This window comes from Stylophora pistillata, chromosome 4, assembly GCF_964205215.1.
Source record: "Stylophora pistillata chromosome 4, jaStyPist1.2, whole genome shotgun sequence".
NCBI classification, from domain to species: domain Eukaryota; kingdom Metazoa; phylum Cnidaria; class Anthozoa; order Scleractinia; family Pocilloporidae; genus Stylophora; species Stylophora pistillata.
This window is the reverse complement of record NC_142522.1, coordinates 22,060,454-22,080,723: the sequence shown is the minus strand read 5'-3', so window position 1 is coordinate 22,080,723 and position 20,270 is coordinate 22,060,454. Positions and strand designations below refer to the sequence as shown.

The following is a 20,270-nucleotide window of genomic DNA, read 5'->3' as shown; positions in this document are numbered from 1 at the left end:
TTTTTTTAGTGTAATGCGGCAAGTAAAGGTGAAGAGGGTGAAAATAGTTATCTAAGTTGATCTTTCTACTGACTCGATCATACAACTATGATGATCTCGCAAAAATTAGCTACCCCAAGTCATTTCTACTCAGTCGTTCAACTCCAGTATTTCCCAATTTGAGTGAAATAAAAAAAAAATCAACTGCTAAATTGTGATAGAAGAAGGTGGACAGAAATTCCAAGAAATTCAGGTTCAAAATTGCTGTTAAAGAAAACTTGAAAATGACCCGCCGAGCTTCTTTAGGGAGAATGGGTTTTAACTAACGAACAAGCTGAATGGAGACAGCGTACACATCACAATTGTTTTACATTTATTAGCAGCTGATACACGTTTAATTAATGGGACCGTGCAACTATTAAGTTTAACAATAATTTAGTTTACATTAACAACAGTCGAGGGCCTCTTTGCATATTTCCTCTCTCTTATTGTCAATCTTTGGCCTAAAATGAATGCAGGAATAAAATAACGAAGAAAGTTGATATCAGAATTATAACTAAATATGTGAATAAGACATTTACAGTCTGTGTTTTTTTCTATACCAACTAGCTAAGTTCATGTTTCATAATAGCCCATTTCTGAATTACCTTTGGTCTCTTTTTCAAAGCGAGTCCTATTGCTTATCGTTTCATGTGATGATAAGTTTTCATTCAAGTGCAATTTAATCTCATTTTAGAAGAATGGTCGAGCATCAGGCCTTGTTTTCAAAAAGAGGCCAAAGGTAATGCAGAAATGGCCCATTGGAACCGGGTGAAAAATGAGTAGCCTTAATGCAAGTAGATTTACAAGTACAAGATTATTAGAATGTTACACTAAGCTTATTCCGCGGAAGAACAAACTAATGCGCTTCGTGTTGAAGTTTTTTGTTCAATAGTCACTATCACAAGAAACAAGTGGTGAAAGGATGTTGCTCCAAGGCAAAGAAGTGAGTGTTGATGGAGGGAGAAAACACCCTTGGAGAGGCCAATCACAGATGTTATTGCAGGACAAAACTTACTGTTAACTCTATAAGAGACTCGACTCTAAGGATTACTGATTTCCGAGATCATCATAGTCCGCCCTTCGCTTTGCATTGGTTGAGTCAATCGCCTCTCCCTTCCTATTATCGTGTGTGGAAAAAAAAGGAATTAGTGACCGCCCCTTCTTTGATGTTGATCGAAAATTTATGCAAGAAAAATTGTTTATTCCTCAAAGCACATAAGAAATCCTCAACTGGATCATTTTCCTTCCTCTTGGACAATGGAATTAAAATGTTTATGGCTCTTGGTTAAAGCGGTTGTTTGGTATTTGAACTTGGTGAAGGAAATCGATCATCTATACTTACTCTGTAAGCCAACCAACCGGGTGACGGACCGTCATAGTAAGGCATGCGCAATCGATCAACCATACTTACTCTGTAAGCCAATCGGCCGGGCTGCCGTACGTTTGACAGTAAGGTGGTTCACATATATGACTCCTTTTCTCCCCTCTTCCCTTAATGTCAGCTGCGTCGCTCATTTCTGCGATCCTGCAGTCGTTCAAAGAAGCAAATTTGTCGTTGACCTTCTGTTTTGAACTATATCGTAATGTACTAGGATAGTTCAATCTTCTATTTAATTTCTTGGCGTCTGCGTTGTGCAAACGTTGTAATGACTAGGTGGTGTGCTTTAAAACGAGTTTCATACAATAATATACAACCTGAAAAATCGCCTTTACCATTCCACTCTCGCTCATTTCTTATTTCGTATTTTAGTAAACAGTTATTTAATTATAAGCGTTGGGTAGGTTGACGAACAAAAGTGGTTTGTTTGAGCAATATATTGACATGGTTAGTTTGCCCTTAATGGTCGTGGATCACTTTAGATTGGTTAAAAAGAAGGGAAAACAGGCCACAAGTACATGTAACAATCACTTTGAAATCGAAATCTCAACAATTTTAATTTATGATCAGAGAATCACAATATTTTTATTTTATTCGCCAGCTTCACAACCCGAAAACAACCTGTCCATATAGCACTTTACTAGTCCTATTTATCATTATAATTACGAAAGCGAGAAGGTACAAGCCTGGATGACAAATATCATTTATTCCACCTACACAAAGATATCAATGAATGTGAAACTGGAAGTCCCAAATGTCACGTGGACGCCACTTGCAACGACACTATCGGGAGTTGCATGTGTAAATGTATGGACAATATGGTCGGAGATGGAGTGTTATGCGTGGTTAGGTGTTTTGATAAACGCGTATTATGTAAGAAGTTTATATCCGCTTTAAGCTCGACCACAGTAGAACCCTGCAATACCACCCGTGAGGCTTATTACTGGATTTATTTCCCTTCTTTTTATTTTGAGCATGAAACTAAATAAGAATCGGCTTGTTTACGAAAGGTATATAAACATGCTCTGTAGCATCTGTTGTAAGTATCAACTTCAAGTAGTTCGTGGATCTGCGGACGACCAGACAAGAATTATTTAAAATCGTCCAATTGCTTGTCTGCTAGACTTCTTGTTTTTGTTTGTTTGTTTTAAATTTCGTTCGCACTTTAAACATCTTAAATACTAAAGCAAACCATTACCATTGTGACACTGGAATTTGATAAATCGTTATAATACAACACTAGTATTCATTTTTTTTTTTTTTTATTTTAAGGATTTAAAGGATTCCCTTTCCATTGGGCACTCAATGGGTCTGATCCAAATATAAGGTAAAATGGATGAATACATTCTTCTGCTAGAACGAACATATTCGAAGGCTATTGTTGTGAAAAGTTCAAATTCGTGCTTACAATCATTGATCTAAGCGTTTGGAACTATTAATGTTTACAGCTGATAAATTCAACGACTTTTAGAGGTTATAAACTGTTAAATCTCTTGGCTGTACCCACAAAAATTACCAATTATTCTTTGCGGCGTTTGCTTCTGCGTTTTCCCTGATTTTTCTAGGAATTACAAAAAAATTCTTGAACAAGCTCATAATGCGATTATTTTCCTGAGGGGATCAATAAGCCGCCTTTCTTGAAACGCTTTTAAATAATTTTAGTTAATAGTGACATTATTTCATTGAGCTACTTGTAGAGAGGATGGTGTGCATATTGACATATGTTCTCACTTATTTTCATTAATTAAAAAAGTTTGTACAATGGTGCTTCATATCGAACTGTTGATGGCAGGAAAGTACTGTACTTGAATGGAACACAGCGTGCCTACGTAGAAACCCCAGCACTTCCGATCCGAGCTATCAGCTTTAGTATCATGTGTTGGATAAAGGTTTTAAGCCTTCCTCTAAGTGGTCGTCCTGTTCACATCTATTCTGACTGGTCAGAACCACATCAGTTCAGAATCTTGTTTTAGAAAGTTCATGAAATTTGTGCCAATCTTCGGGGTCCTCAAGTTTATTTCTGTTGCGAGTAAGTGCTTGTATTCATACGTAGAACTGATAAATAGGACGACACACATAGGGCACTCAAGTGTGTATCCAGAGCTATTTACCTTCTTAGGAAATACGGAGAAGCAGAGATTTGCGCAGATTCTCATTCCCTTTTGTGTTCTATTCTCTCCCTAACCAAAGGAAGATCATCACTAATGAATGGATGCACGTAGCGTTCACTTGGTGCAGAGAGGGAAAAGAAGAGGGAGTTCTTTGCATAGAGGGAACTATACAAGGTAACCAGAAAGTTCGTATTGATCGTTTAGACCTGATTGAGAATGATCATACAGTTTTCGACATTAGGCTGAAACGAGATAGCACGGATAATCCGACTTTTGATGGGTACATGAGAGATCTTCTGGTTGTTAATAAAGCGCTGTCTGGAGATGAAGTGAAGCACTTAAAAGATATACTTTGAGGGAGAGCACTTGGCGTGAAGACCCCAAAGAGATTGCGGTAGCGCGAAACAACAGAGCTTTCTAGGTGCTGAGATGTTTGGCCACTACAGATCGCTTGAAATGAAATCTCCTGGAGGTGTGATGCTTTCTCGTCATGAAAATGGAAGGTGCAGATTATCTTGAACATAACCAATTTTTAAAGAAAACGATCCCTTTGATATCATTCGTCATCTCCGATTGGACAGCATAACAAAGAGGTACAAAAACTCTTATAAGGCGGCAACAGAACAAGTGGAATGGAAAACATGTGGAGCGAATCGAGCGGAAAAAGTTTTATTTTAAGTTGTTGCTGCTATACGGTACAGGCTTCATTTTTTTTCTTAATCACTCATAATGCGTGACTCACACCTGATTTTTTCAGTTAACTATCTACTTAACTGACTGCAGGTTTTTATGCAGCGTCAAAGAAACACTTAATGACAGTAAGTTAAAAATTTTCGATCCACCTTTCGAATACTAAGCATATAGATTCAGAGCACTAAGAGATTATAAACTATCTCTTGTTCATCGACACACAGAGGCATAATTCAACAAAAATTCGCAACTTTTTGCTTATCATTACTAGCTTATCATTGATGTTTTCATTTTCTCTTAAGTGGTAGGGGCTAATTTAATAAATAAAGTCATTTCTTACAAATTCTTTACCAATTTATTGTAAAAGAAATAGGCCACAATGCTAACCGAATTTTGAGGCTGATAAATGTTAGTATATAGAAGTTCTAAGATAGAAATCTTTGTTTTGGCAACGACATCGAACTAGTCTTTTTTCTTTCCTTTTTTTTCCATCCTTGCCTTTCTTCTTTATATAACTCAGATCCAAAACTTTGATAACCCACAGTGCACTGAAAACCTTGTAATTATTTTTATTGAACATTATTAGAGCAGCGCGCGCAGCGAAGCAAAATTTGGTTTTCGCGTGACCATATCGTTCCTTGGAACAAGGTGCTACTTTTAGCATGCGCGATGAGTTGAATTGTGGGCAAAAATCTCGGCATAATTATGCAGATGGTGCTTCCTAGGGGAAAGGAGAAGGTAAAACGCATGGGTGCTTAGAAATCTTTTGCGCTTGCACTAGTAAACATGTGAGCAGCCTGATAAAGTGTGCATACTCGAATGCGGTGTCCAGGTGTAGTGTACCGCGGGCAAAAAGTTAGGCATAACACAAGGGCTTCACGTGGGCAAGCGATGTGAAGCCCGCGGAAGCAGTCGTTATGAGCGGGAAATCATTCTGACTGAGGTGACATTGAAAACATAACTTTTTAGCAATCTGCGTTTTCATGTTATCTCAGTATCAGTAGAAAAAGCTATGTCAACTGAAGAAAATATCTCAACTCAAATTTGTGGAGACTGGGTTTAAGTGAACCGAGACGCCAGAAAGAAAAGAAGCCAAAGCGTAGAGCGAGTCGTGAGCTAAGCAAAAGAGAGTGAGAAAGGACTCCACCAAATACATCTATGCCAACTCTCCCGGATTATCCAGGAGTCTCCCGAATACAGAGCCAATCTCCCGCTCTCCAGTACGGGTGACTAAAACTCCCAGATAAAAGGAAGTTTGGATCAGTTACCCACAAAAAACTAAGAATTAGGCTCCATATGTTCCAAAATTCCAAAATTCTGAAATTATCTAGCTTCTTATGCTTGTATTACGGTTTCTGGCTTCATTTTCTTGAGCGATGCACGTTGTTCGTTGCAAACAAAAAGAGGAGAGTTTCTTCTTTGTTATTCCTGTACAAGCGACAGTCTGATTGGATGAGTATTCAAACAACTGAAGTCCCTGACAGATAGATTCGCGTTTTTCCCGCGAAGTTGCTCGGCGCGCTCACTGATGTGAGGGAGCTTTAGCAACGACGACGGCGACGGCAACGAAAACGTCGTGTCGAAATCTAACTTTTCGTTTTTGTAACTCTTTCGAGATTATTCCGATGTGTTTCACTTGGAAAATGCTAGCGAACTCTTCAGGGACTATATCACTACGAACGGCGTTAAAGTAAGGAAAAAGAAAGAAAAATTAACCGTCATGCGCTCACGTTCTCGAGAAAACCTAAAATTTGGTTATTTCACGTTGTTGTTTTGCCGAGAACGGCAAAGAAATGTACCAAACTGTTAAACGCACATGCAGGGCGATTGTTTTTGCTCATTAAGCCCATGGATTGTTTTCTGCCGTTCTCGTTGCCGTTGCCGCTCTCGTTGCTAAAGCTCCCTACTGGGGGGAAGAGGAAGAGAGGTAGCTCCAAATCAAAAAGAAATTTTCCGGGGAGTCGCATCGGCGAATTCGGTCGGGGGGTGCTGGTCCGAAAAAAATATCCAGATTGAGATCTCCAGAGGTTGGCATCTCTGCAAATAGGCAGAAAAACGGGAAAGAGGGAAAAAAAAAACAGAAAAACTTGATTAAAAAGGAGAAATTCTGACCAAGTGCAACGTGAGAAGAAAAGATAAAACCTTGAAAATAGACTGAAAAAAATTTAACAACACGGAGAAAGTGAGCTACAAAGGAGCCGAGGAAGAACGCGAAAAGGATAGGAGGTAAATTGAATCCTATCTGAGTGTTTTCTCAAGCTGCTAGCCCCGGAAAATTCGAAATGTTTTTCATTTGGTACGATATTCAGTTTCTAACTCATAATTTTGATGCAGGCAAGACGTTGCAGAAAAAATATTTGGCATCAGTCCTTTAGAAACTTTCGCGCCGGTTCATCGCTCAAACAACCCTTCAGAGTGTTCGTATTCGCCAATTTTCTTTTTCCTTTCGTTTGGAAAGTTTAATTCAGTCGTGGTGTTAAGGAAAAGGAAGTTACCTTACGGAAAATTATTTGGTCAAATCTGGACAGGCGTTTTGCCTGGAAAGTTTTCAGTTAATAGCAAGCCGCGAAATTATAAACTACCGCATTCCTCGCTGATATTATGATCAATAATATCGTGTTTGCACTACAAATAATCCACATTTCGGGAAGTTTTTGTTTACGATTCATGAATCCATTTCTGTAGCCTGCTTAGACATTTTGTCTTGAATTCATCGAGTTACATACCTGTAAGCATACATGTTCAAGTAAAATGCTTCTGCTCAGTATTTTTTTGTAATGTGTTTCTTTTTATGTATTATTTAACCGTTAGTTTCCCCTTAAACTGGCCACAAATAATACACTTAGTGTTTTAATTCAAGTGTGGGACGATAAAATTGAAATGTCTGAACTTGTGCTTGAATGTTGCAGAGGGTGCTCTCTCCAGAATGAACACTGGGAATGTGACTCAGCTAAGCAAGTGTTCATAAACTACTAATTAGTTTAGTTTAGTTTAGTTTATTGAGATTTGCCACTGAAAAATACAATTTACAAGTAAATACATGAACAGAGACACGCAATAAATAAACAAAAATATAATGGCAGGAGAAAAATACAGGGCGAGCCCCAACTGACATTTGTCCCCTTACTAAATACAAAGAATAGAAAAATATAGGTTATATATGCACTTATGTACTTTGTCTATAGAATAAAATAATTTGCCGACCAACAGTGACACTTAGTTAGGGCGGAGTATAAAGCGTGAGCTTTTCTGTATAAAACCGCTTAACTAAGGCTTTAAAGTTATGTAAAGAGCTCGCTTGCTTAATGTTGCTCGGTAAATCGTTCCATAATTTAATTGTGCGAGGAAAGAAAGAGTTTGTAAAATACCGCTGAGTATGAGTAAATAAAGGGCGGATGTTTGCAGGATGATGACGTCGGGTTGCGTATGTATGGTTAGCAGGAAGCAGAAGATGATCAAAGCTAGCGTTGATAAGACCTGACATAATTTTGTATAAAATGACAAGATTATGGACTTCTCTTCTGAATTCAAGCGGCAGTAGGCTAAGAATTTTCAGTCTCGCAGTGTAGCTGGTTTTCCTATCTGGGTGGTTTAGTATAAATTTTTGTAGCCCGTCGTTGTATATTTTCGATTGAAATTGAAATGTAATACGATTCTCCTGAGTCTGTAATTTTATTACTCTGTTTTTTTACAAAGCCTCTTTTGCATCTCTGTGTGCCAACCAATAATTAAAATCTCAGTGAAGAGATAAGCCTTAATTTAGCATTTTTTTTTTTTTTTTGCTTACTTCCATATTTTAGTTTATGGCATTTACTATTTGAACAGTAATAAATAGCATTGCCTTTTCATCTCTGTAAAGGGGTATTACACATTTCTTTATTCAAATGCAATGCATTTTGGTAAAAAGTGATGAACTAAAGAATTCACGAACCATTTATTCTTCTTAAATCCTGATTATGTTGGTGCTCGCCGCGGAGGAACTAAACCGGCAGGTAGGATTATGGTCATCAATTTTTGTATCTACGGACTTTTGTGAAGTCGGAGATACTGTGCCATCCAGAGTGTTAGTCCGTTCGTATGTCTGTAACAATAGAAACCTTCGGATAATGCTCGGAATTCAGCTCGGTCTTCTCCGATATCGTCCGATTTTCGTATCTCGCGTCGGCGATCGTGATCGCAGTTTATTTGTCTCCTGCAGGGTGTGTCCCATTGCTGCGATTATTTGCTTCGCAAAGGAAATATTTTGCCTTCCAAAGGAGTTTTTCTGTCGTATTGCTGCGATTATATGTTCCGCGATTGATTGTTACTAAAAAATCGAGATGAAAGATAAAAATCGCTAAATATTTTAGCAGGTGCGCCAATAAGCATGAGCATTAAATTTCAAAGTGAATTATGCAAATTTGTCTGTGTATGAAGAAAGCTTAACTTTCATGGTATCTGTCAATAGGAAGGAAGACGAAAATGACCAAGACATATTTCGGGACGACAATTTTATTCAAAACAGTTCTTGATTTGCTGTTAGAACCGAAAAGCGAACGAATTTCTTACGTGTACAAAGCCCACGCGGTAAAATTCATCAAGCTTAGATCGTTGTTTGTATGACTTCACAGCAAGAAATTACGTAGTGGTATGTTGAAAATTCTCAAAGTGCTACGATTTGACATAAAATCTTCTATCAAACAATACTTTTTGAACACATTGTTATTCAAACGCAATATTTACCGGGCCTTGGAATCGTCAAATTGTCGCTAGGCCCTGCTTGAAGTCCGAAAGTTCGGATTTCGGTTTACGGCCACAATTCGCACCGCTTTAGAGAATCGTAGTGTCGTTGACTCGAGAGCTTATTCTGCCACCTTTAAGACCTTTATATCCATTATTTTCCAAACAGAGTATTCTATAGCATTGCTACTTTATATCCTGAGTTCCATAAGGTCTAACTCTATCACAAGGGAACGAAAAATCCGACTTGAAAATTTTGAAGTTCGGCCGCGCGGACGCCCAGTTTTCAAGTTTGATCTTTTAGTGTGAACGCATAGAATGATGCCCCTCGAGTACACCCTAAGGCCATCAAAATATATGCACAAACGACGGATTCTGATTGGTTTTTTGATTTCCTAACCATAGAGGAAGTTTGGGGACAGAATTCTACTTCATAGGGGAGGTAGGGAGAAAAGCGTCTTCGCGCGAGCCAATCGCGCGGTTCGGGCGGTTCAAGTGTCAGTGTGTCAACATAACATATTTATGCGATTAATTGCTTCTGCTTAAAATTGGGTCATTCCATTTCATAATATCTGCTCCCCCTATATACGAAACTAGTCTTTGATTAAAATTAGCCAACACAAGTCAATCAACCATAAATAATCCCGTAGATACATGATGTCATAGACTACCTATTTTTTTCCTTTTATTATCAACATGTAGTTTCCAACTGAAACTGAGCATATTTTGTCCTACGGTGGGATTTTTTGGAGAACCTTCTTCGCAACAGGAAACCGCCGGTATCAACGGCTTTCCTTGCGACAGGTGCATTGTATGAATTGTCGGAAATTCTCAGTTCTCATGTTTCAGACGCGTATGCACTCGCTTTAAAAGGTCTTGGGCTTCCTTTAGGCTAGATTTTCTGTTGCTCCCTTAAATGTGCTTTGCAAGTACTTTTCCTCTCATGTGAGCTGATCAAATATAAAAGTCTCGTGATAGTTGCAAAAAAAATGACTTAAGTTAATGACTCAAAAAAATGGGGTCGAGGGAAATCGGATCTCGTTCGCGGTTACCGAGGGGTTCGAGTTAACCGAGTTCGAGTTACCGGGGTTCTACTGTAGTTTTCTCCCGCAAAATTTAATTTGCAGCTGTCATTACCTGGCAGCGCTAATTAGTTTATTCTGAAAAGCCAGGTTGCAAGCAGGAAGCAGCAGAGCTGTTACTCTCTTCGAGAGTGACGAAACGCGTTTTAAAAGAATCAGAAGCTCAGCCAGTATCCGAAAGGGTTTCTCCAAATCGAAGGGTGAAGTTGTGATCATGTCCACTACAGTTGCTGCTATGTGGAAGATGTTCTTCGTTTCACACGTCTTTGCGCAAGGTTAGCTTTAATCTAGATGAAAAAATTGTGTGAAAATTCGGTGAATTCTCGTGCACATTTGTGATACCAAATCAGTCCACTAGCTTTAGTTCGCAATGTCTCTTAAGTACAAAAAGTAGCTCGGGGGAAAAAAATAAAAAAAACACACTCAGCAACATAGAAGCGACGTTTCCTTTGGCAGTTATCAGTGTTCTCAGAAATAAAGCTGTCGTTGCAGATATGTGAGTCTATTTGGACTGGAATTACTGAAAAGAGGTGGCGCATGTATTACTTCTGTAGAACGAGGGATCGCAATTTTACTGGTTCAGAGTACTCCCTGCTCGAATACGCGAAAATGGTTATTTTTTGCAGTATTTTATATCAAAATTGAAATCACTGAAGGTGGAACCTTGTTTTTCGTAAATTCGTAGCCTACTCGAAATATGGTAAAAAATTTTTAATTTCTTTGACTTCTTACTTTTTAGCTGCTCTTCATGTTTAGATACACGCATGCTTTTGAAGTGAATTTTATCTGGTTGAATTTCTAACCTTCCAGATTGTGAGTGATATAAAAATAAGAATCTTATGTTCATCCCTGCATACTGAGTTAAAATTAAATTTAAGGCAATCATGAATTGTGTGGTCTTCGGCGTTCAGGTATTTGTGAAACCTTAAATATTTCGCGAAAAGTCTGCAAGCAACTCTCGTGTCAGGTTTCAAAAGGCTTTTAAGAAATACTTTTCCGAAAAATAATCTTACTTTTTGACGGGAGGTAGCTTATTAAAATGCGCGGGGATAATTCTTCAGTTCAAGCTTAAATAGTTAATGATTTCTTTGACTTCACCTGTCTATCACTTCAAGTAAAATACACAATATTGCAGGGCATAAGAGCTTTTTTTGGGACAATTTTTCCCACGCAACAGTTACAACATTCTTTTTCATTTACTCCAGAATTCCATGACATCAGCCCAAGAATTCAACGACTCAGTTGTTTTTATTTAGTCCATTCAATAATTCCGTATTCATAATGATGGATAACCTTATTGAAGGATAATGTACTTAATTCACTAATAGCCTCTTAGCACGATGATATTTGTACATGATTGACACAGAATCTGCCGAAGATAGGGAAACTGGATAATGCTGTCTGATCAACGGAATCACGCATACACTTGAGTAACGCTTCTCCCTTAAGCACGTACGCTCTTTTGTTACAAGAACGTCTAATTTAGCGGCTGAGGCTGAACGTTTTCAAATTGTTATTACTTTTTTTTTCGGTTTAAGCCCCAAAGCGTTCCTAACATGTTCTTAAGTTGTGCGATACAGTATTTCAATAAATCAATTGACTAGGTCTGACTAAAAACTGAGTTGTTCTTCAGTGTATCATGCAGTAAGAAAACCGCATTATTAATGTATTTGAGCAGAAACTTATGAACCAGAAGCATGTAACTTTCCCTATATTAGGGACCTTAAGCAGCCAGGACGGCAACCCCAAGGAAGACGTCCTTAAAAAAATGAATTATTAGAATTTCGATGATGGCTGCATGTGTTAACGTATAAAATAACGTATAAAAGTAGCGGTGAGTTCCAAATGGAAATTAAAATAATTTGCCGTCGCGGTTTTCGTTCGCAGACGACGAAAATTTTGCGGATTTCTCGTTGTTGTTTTGCAAAGGATGGCTGAGAAATGTACTGAGTTTTATAATGCACGTGCTGAGCTATTGTTTTGCCAATTAGATCTTTTGTTTTTCCACTTCTTCGTTGCCGTCGCCGTCGTGCTTTGCTAGAGGTCCCCACTTTCTAAAAAAAGCCGGCCAATCAGAAGCAAGGGAACAATTTTTGTCCAATTATGGAATTTATGTATACTGCTGTAACTCAGCTGGAGCCCTGTGGCATAAACAGCTGCCTTGGATTACTTCATGTTGGTTTTTGTTTAATCTCTTTATAAACAACTTGAGTTCCCTTTCGTTTAGAATTTTTCATGTTTTTTCATATTTTTTCATTATCAGAAACGTGCAGAATTTTGGAGTTTGTTCAACCCGCGGAAGACAATTACCTCGAAAATCATGTCTTTAAGTCCTTTTTGGTTGATAACAAAGATCAGTGTGAAGTGAGGTGTTATGCTAAGGACTCCTGTTCATCTTTCAATCTTGGAATCTCAGAGACCAGCGGCAAATTAAAATGTGAACTCAGTGACTCCGATCACTTCCAACATCCTGAACATCTCATTTGTAGGGAAGGCTTCTCCTATCATCCAACTATGGTTGGTATACTGCGCATATTTCATTTTTTGATAAATGCAGTGCTGTGTCTATATATACCTTAGCATCTCATGCATCCTCTCTTGAACATAGATAAGACAAATGTATAGTTTAGAAAGCGGATATGAACTCACCCGAGGTTTGTTCTCTGTGTGGCTCTAGAATTCACAAAACTTAGAGAACGTTCAGGAGAGGTGCTGTAGGTTTTGGTGTAAGAGCAATATCTAATGCGTGAACCTTCAGTATGACCTGGATGAGTGTAGATAAAAAGAATTAAAACGTATAATTCATCATTTTTAAAACTACATTCACCTGATTAACATGACAGGATACTGTTTTTACGTAAACTGCTATCGGCCGGTAGGAGTTAAAGAAATCTTCATCCAGCCAGCCATGTAGAAACCTTAGGAAAATTTCAAATTTCTCGAAAAACTGTAGCACATGTAATTTCTTCGCAATATGTTATTTATTTCAATGAAATATCAGTAGAAATCGTTTTAATCTTTTCCATTTTCAACAGAAATTATGTGGCACTTCTCCCTGTCCCCCAGCTGCTTCGTGTGTACCCGATATTCACGGAAAACTCCGGTGCGTCTGTCCTGCTAGTTGGACTCGAACTGAAAGCTGCGAAAGAGGTTTGTGTTATTATTGCTAAATATCCTTTGAAAAGCACCTGTTTAACGTAAAGCGTTGCATACAATGATCTATATCCTGTAAAATCGCTTTCATCTTTCCCTGGTCACTCATTTCTTCATTCGTTTGTTAGTAAACAGTTAATTGTAAGCGTTGGGATATTTGACGAACAAAAGTAGTTTGTTTGAGCAAGATATTGGCATAGCTTGTAACAATAGTCGACCTCCCTCTTCCGTTTGCCCTTAACAGTCGTGGATCACTTTCGAGTAGTCAAAAAGAAGGGAAAACTGGCCACATTTTTCCACCTTGTCTTAAAGGAATCAATCATTTTGGAATCGAAATCTCAATATTTTATTATCAGAGTTAAGGGAATCATAATATTTTTTACTTTATTCACAAGCTGCACAACCCGAAAACAACTGGATTAACTGGGATGTTCGATGTATACGATAGCCAGGGTATCACAAAAGCAGAAAAAGCAAACGTGGCTCTTACTCCTTGCGTATTCCGCAAAAATGACGCTCTTCCTTTTGAAAATGGAAACGTATTTCTTGGTCACGGTGAAATGGTGCAGCAATTTGGTCTTCGCCGTTTACCTTTGGCGTGGTACCTTTTTTCGTATCTCAATAACATCGGGAGAATGATGTAATAAGTTAAGAGTCTTACAGAGAGCATCCTCCTCCGGTGTTCAAGTGTTTCAGGTCTGATTTTCGCTATTGCATAAATAGCGCTCTCTACTGCGAGGATCATGCATCACACGTATCTAATACCGCAGTTCAAAATATATGAACTTCATATATACATTGTATCTAACGTAGTTTTGTTGTTTTTTTGAAGATGAGGACGAATGTTCTTCTGGATCGCATGGCTGTTCAACGGACGCTTACTGCAACGACACTGTGGGCTCATTTACCTGCACTTGTAAAGCTGGATTTTCGGGAGATGGCAAAGCGTGCAATAGTAAGAAACCGATGTTTTGTTTTCTCTTTCTTCGTGTTTTTTGTTTTTGTTTTTGTTTTGTTTTTTTACATCTTTAACTTTTAGAAGTTACCTTATCGTTGTACTAAGGCCTGGGTCGCACTAGAACTCTAAAGTAGCGTAAAACAAGTACTACCCCCAACTTAAAAAACTTATCAATGTCCTGCCTCGGAGACTTCCAAATTTTGGCAAAACAAACAATCTTGTTTTTAGCCATTAAGCTGTCATCTTACCCAAAACATGTCTGGTTAATCATGGAGCCAGGATACCAGCAAGAGTTTCAAAGGTCCCCTTCTCCTTTCTAAGTTGGCGTCTCCCGGAATGTTCCGGAATCTCGAACCATGACTCCGCCGGACGCAGGAAAGACCACGACTAAGGGCGGTTTCGAAAGCGTACTCTAATTAAGCGAAATCTTCGTCTTCTACGTCTAACAGCTTATGCTGTACCAACGACTTGGATATCAAAAACGTTAAGTTGTTTTGCTGAGAAAGTACTGCAAAATTTCACAAAAACTCGAAAGCCGCAAAAGTAATCATACGACGACGATCCATTCTTATCCAGTAACTCAAGCGAGTATTTTCCTTTATCTTTTAATGGAGGGAAATGGGTTTGTGATGGACGCAGGTGTCAATCGGTGAAGTTTTGATCAGAGGATACTGATTTGATGCGACCGCCGCAAAAAATTGGAAAATTGCAAAATTTTGGCTTCCGAAATTGGAAAATATTTCAATTTGCTCTAGTGCGACCTATAGGTTTCTGGGTAGTGCTAAAAAATGAACTCATTAACACCGGATTTTCTTTATTTGGAAAGTATCATGGTCTGATTTCTGGTAACGTGCAGGAAGTGTTCAAACAATTGGGGTTGGTTTGTGAAACAAAGGTTACTAGCCGTTATTTTACAAAACTGTCGTGACAAGCTGAAGTATCATTTCCCTACAGTTCTTTTAATAGATAAGGTTTAAGCACATTTTCTTGAAACTCTTGTGCGCTTGCATGCAGAAACGTGTATTGCGTGTTCCAACCACACCCGTATCGAATAGCAGCTGTGGTCTTATGTTTCCTGTCACGAATCTCGAGTGGTGATTAAAGATTGTAATCGGATTATATTCGGTCATTTTGATGTCGAACAAGGTAAAGCAGTCAACGCTAAGGAAATAAGTGTCGTGCACAAGTCTTAGATCAGTACTTAAATCACGAAGAAACAATTATGAATCGGTTTGACAGTTTAGGTTTGCAATCGGATGTACGCATCTAGAGCGTTTACGTGTGATAGCAATAAAACTAGGGAACCTTGTAACATTAAAAAAAGAATGATTAGAACGGTTGTAATGAGCGAAAGTATGACTGCAATAAAGTGAAGAAAACGACAGACACAGTCCTAAGCGTTTGTTGAACCAGCAAGCGCGGAGATATTCCTAACCCAGTGGAAAATTCCGCAAAAAAACCGAGTACTAAGCCATCTCCAATTTAGCCAAGCTTTTTATGTGAACATTTATTTTTGAGGAGAATGTCATGAGGGCCGAAAAAAATTGGGTGGAAGGACATTTATTTCACTAAATGAACCCTCATAAAGAGAATCCCGGAGGCCAATTACCTGCTTAAAGCCGCGGCTTGCGTTAAGCCTGGTTCACATATAATCGCAGACAATCGCAGACGATCGTAGGTGATCGCACGATCACTGAAACCACTCAACCGAAGATCGCGAATCGCATGTTCAAATATGATCGCAACCGATCGCAGCGATCTGTGACAACCGAGTCCTTGGTTTACCATTCAACTGCAATACAATGTAACTTCAGTCAACCAACGTAAACGCAAAGGACGCTGAACTTTTAATAGGTGTTAACATTCGGCTTCTGTTGTCTTTACTTAAACGGAGAATCGCTGCCAGACCAAAGAAGAAACGTCGCTTCTTGGTGCAGAAAGTCTTAAGAAAGAGAGAATTCTTTGCTAAATCGATGGAACATGCAATCGTATTTTCTAGTTTCTTCCATAAACTGTTCCGTGTCAATTACACCTTCCATCTTGTCAAAACACACGCACGTGTAAAAGTTGATAAACAATTGGTTGTCATGGTATCATGCCGCTTGCATTGCGGCATTATTGGACACATTCAAATCACATGATCGCAGAACTTTGTTCACATATGATCGCACTCGATCGCAGACGATCTCAACCGATCGCACGAATAGAACATGGTTCTATTCCTGCGATCGCACTCGATCGCACACGATCGCAGAGCTGTTTACATATCATCGCAGACGATCGCAGAGCTGTTCACATATCATCGCAGACGATCGCAGAGCTGTTCACATATCATCGCAGACGAACGCAGAGCTGTTCACATATCATCGTAGACGATCGCTGGCGACCGAGTGCGATGCCTGCGATCGTCTGCGATTAGATGTGAACCAGGCTTAAACCGAAGATCGCGAATCGCATGTTCACATATGATCGCAGCCAATCGCAGCGATCATAATAATAATAATAATAATAATGATAATACAATAGAACTTTTAGAGATTTTTCGTACCTAAGTTTCTTGTATTTATCAGATTATTAGATATATATGTGTATTTTATTATTTAATTTATATTTATTCATTTGTTTACATTTTCAAAGTTTAGGAAGATTCTATTCCTATGCGCAGCCTGGGCCACGTTTATCGCCCCAGTCCCCAGTCTGTGTATGATCTTATGGCAAACATACGTTTTTACAACTGTCGGATAATAATAATAATAATAATAATAATAATAATAATAATAGTAATAATAATAATAATAATAATCAGTTTAATTACTCTTTTTGTAGCTTGCAGCTAAATTGCAAGAGTAGTCAGGATACAAATCATATCTATACAATAACATGAAACATTCTTCTAAGAATATCTATATGTAATAAATTTGTCGAGACGGTTAGTAAAAGCCATAGCGGGATCATATCTAAGAGAGCCTGGGCGTAGATTGTATTCATTGGACACAGTTGTGCAATGTGGCAGCAAGTTAGCAAGGACACCAATGTCCCGAAATCTCTGGATAAACTTAGCGCATGCAGCGGCACGCCAATCAGAGAGAGTGCAAAGACCACACAGCACAAGTGCGTCCCTGTAGGGAAGTCCAGGAAAGATCATTTCTAAGGCTTTTATCTGCACACTCTCAATTTGGAGGCTAAGATAATCAGGCAGGTTTGCCCAAACTGGGGAGGCATACTCCTACACTGAGCGAATCAGGGTGGAATACACCATAACTAACTCCTTTTCCAAAACACCTGACTTCTTCAGACAACGCAGTGCGAATAGGCGTTTGCGATCTCTATGAACGAAGGGCTAACGCTCGAAACATCAGCTTTTGGAATCGTTACGGTGGCCAATTTACCACTTCAACTTTGTTGATATATCCAAATTATTCTATGAACAATGTACTCACAGTGCGTATTCCAGCTTAAATTATCAGTGACATACACCCCAAGCAACTTGTACTTGTGGACACACTCGATTTCAGACCCAGAAAGCTGTAAAGAGGGAGGATGGTGCGGCTTATAGTGCAAGAAGTCGATAAACATCTCCCTGCACTTCACAGGGTTAAGGCGCATGCCATGCTTGTTAGCATAAGTGTAAATATCTCTTGCAATGAATGGAAGAACACTGGTGGAACACGTACGTATAATCTCTACAACTGAAAGGTCGTCGACATATTTAGCCCTGATCTTCCATTGCTTGTCCAGATTATTAACAAGTACTGCAAACAGCAAGGGGGCCAATTTAGTCCGTTGGGGAATACCACCCCTAGGTACGACATGACTCGAGGTAGCACCACCTATTTAAACAAACTGCGATCTGTTTGAAAAAAATGATCCGGTCCAGGCAATTTGGACATTATGTACACCGAGATTACGCAATTCAGTGCAAAGGACATTATGGTCCACAAGATCGAACCCTTTGCTTAAGTCAGTAAATAAAATTCTAGCATAACAGTGTCCAGAGTCTAGGGCTTCTAAAATACAGTGTAAAATGTCAATTAAGGCATGTGTCGTTGATTTTCCCGGTATGGCAAATTGCGAAGGGTCAATGTTATTAATGATTTGGCTATACAGGGAGCTAAATGTGAAACCTTCCATGATTTTGGCTATCTGAGCAGTGAGAGTAATTGGTCTTAAATCACTGTCCACAGACTTGGGAGGCGACACTTTAGGCATGGGCCGGACCAGTGATTCCTTCAACTGGGCCGAGGATGCTGAACTTTTAATAGATGTTAACATGCTGCTTCTGTTGTCTCTACTTAAACGGAGAATCGCTGCTAGGTCAAAGAAGCAACGTCGCTTCTGGATGGGGAAAGTCTTAAAGCCATTGAACAAACAATCGTATTTTCTAATTTCTTCCATAAATTGTTCCGTGTCAATTTCACCTTCCATCTTGTCAAAACACACACACGTGTAAAAGTTGATAAACAACTGGCTTTTGTGTCATGCCGCTTGCAGTGCTGCACGCTGGAAAATATAGCATTATGGGACACATTCCAATCGCATGATCGCAGAAAGTTGTTCACATCTGATCGCACTCGATCGCAGACGATCGCAACCCATCGCGCGACTAGAACATGGTTCTATTCCTGCGATTGCACTCGACCGCACACGATCGAAGAGCTGTTCACATATAATCGCAGACCGTCGCTGGCGATCGAGTGCGATCGCCTGCGATCGTCTGCGATCATATGTGAACCAGGCTTAAGACCTCGTGTGAGTAACCGGCCCCAATTGAAAAGCTCAGGTTTTTTATTACTTCAGCTCGTTCCAAACTTTTTACTCCTAAAATAGTTGCAACCCGCCCGTATATCACTTTCACCAGTCTTAATTATGACTATGATTGCGAAAGCGGAAAGTACAAGCCTAGATGATTAATATGATTTAATCTATCTACATATAGATATCAATGAATGTGAAACCGGAAGTGCCAAATGTCACGTGAACGCCAGTTGCAGCGACACTATCGGGAGCTACATGTGTAAATGTAAGGACAATATGGTCGGAGATGGAGTGTTATGCGTGGGTAGGTGTTTTGATAAACGTGTATTTTATTGGTACGTAGTTTGCATCCACTTTAAGCTCGACCACAGTAAAATTCTGCCCCTAAGGCCGGCTGCTTACGTGAAGCCGCAGTTTGCGTCATACCTCGTGTGAATAACCAGCTCTTAGTGGTAAGCTCAGATTTTTCATCTCATTTCAAACTTTTTTTTTACATCTAAAATGGTTACCACCCGTCTGTATATTACTTTGTTAGTCCTAATTATAACTTAGTACCAATGCGTGGGTAGGTGTTTTGATAAACGCGTATTATATAAGAAGTTTATATCCACTTTAAGCTCGACCACAGTAGAACCCTGCAATATAGCAACCGTAATACCACAGTAGAACCCTGCAATATCGCAACCGTAATACCACAGTAGAACCCTGCAATATCGCAACCGTAATACCCCAGTAGAACCCTGCAATATCGCAACCGTAATACCACAGTAGAACCCTGCAATATAGCAACCGTAATACCACAGTAGAACCCTGCAATATCGCAACCGTAATACCACAGTAGAACCCTGCAATATCGCAACCGTAATACCACAGTAGAACCCTGCAATATCGCAACCGTAATACCACAGTAGAACCCTGCAATATAGCAACCGTAATACCACAGTAGAACCCTGCAATATCGCAACCGTAATACCACAGTAGAACCCTGCAATATCGCAACCGTAATACCACAGTAGAACCCTGCAATATAGCAACCGTAATACCACAGTAGAATCCTGCAATACCACTAGTGCGGCTTATTGTAGGAATTATTTGCCTTTTTGAAGCGTGAAAGTAAATAAGAATCTCAATAATTCTAACACCGGAGTCAAGGGAATCACAATATTCAGTACTTTATTCGCAAGCTGCACAACCCGAAAACAACTGGATTATTATTATTATTATTATTATTATTATTATTAAATTTAAATTTATACCGCGCAGTTTCTATAAAAATATTCAACTGCGCCTTATAATAAATATCAAATCAAAAATAAAATAGAAGTTCAAAATTACAATTCTAAAATTTTATAAATAAATAAATGAATAAATAAAATAACTCATCAATAATGCAATTTAATCAT

At 39.0% G+C, this 20,270-nt stretch overlaps 1 protein-coding gene, 1 long non-coding RNA gene and 1 pseudogene across 2 annotated transcripts in view; 2 read left to right on the top strand and 1 right to left on the bottom strand.

The window, feature by feature from the left end:
- Positions 1–329: 329 nt before the first annotated feature.
- LOC148732882 (uncharacterized) lies at positions 330–1,240 on the bottom strand. The gene is made up of 2 exons (XR_016000598.1): positions 1,037–1,240; positions 330–482 (listed from the first exon to the last, which is right to left on the bottom strand). It is a non-coding gene; the product is annotated as an uncharacterized LOC148732882 (long non-coding RNA).
- A 621-nt stretch (positions 1,241–1,861) lies between these two features.
- Positions 1,862–4,442, top strand: LOC148732881 (uncharacterized; annotated as a pseudogene).
- A 5,662-nt stretch (positions 4,443–10,104) lies between these two features.
- LOC148732879 (uncharacterized) overlaps positions 10,105–20,270 on the top strand; it is a 20,591-nt gene continuing 10,425 nt past the window's right edge. The window contains exons 1-5 of the mRNA XM_088758637.1: positions 10,105–10,276; positions 12,265–12,518; positions 13,037–13,151; positions 13,987–14,109; positions 19,049–19,171. Coding sequence (XP_088614763.1) covers positions 10,216–10,276; positions 12,265–12,518; positions 13,037–13,151; positions 13,987–14,109; positions 19,049–19,171 — 676 coding nt within the window. The 5' untranslated portion in view covers positions 10,105–10,215. The remainder of the gene's footprint in view (positions 10,277–12,264; positions 12,519–13,036; positions 13,152–13,986; positions 14,110–19,048; positions 19,172–20,270) is intronic.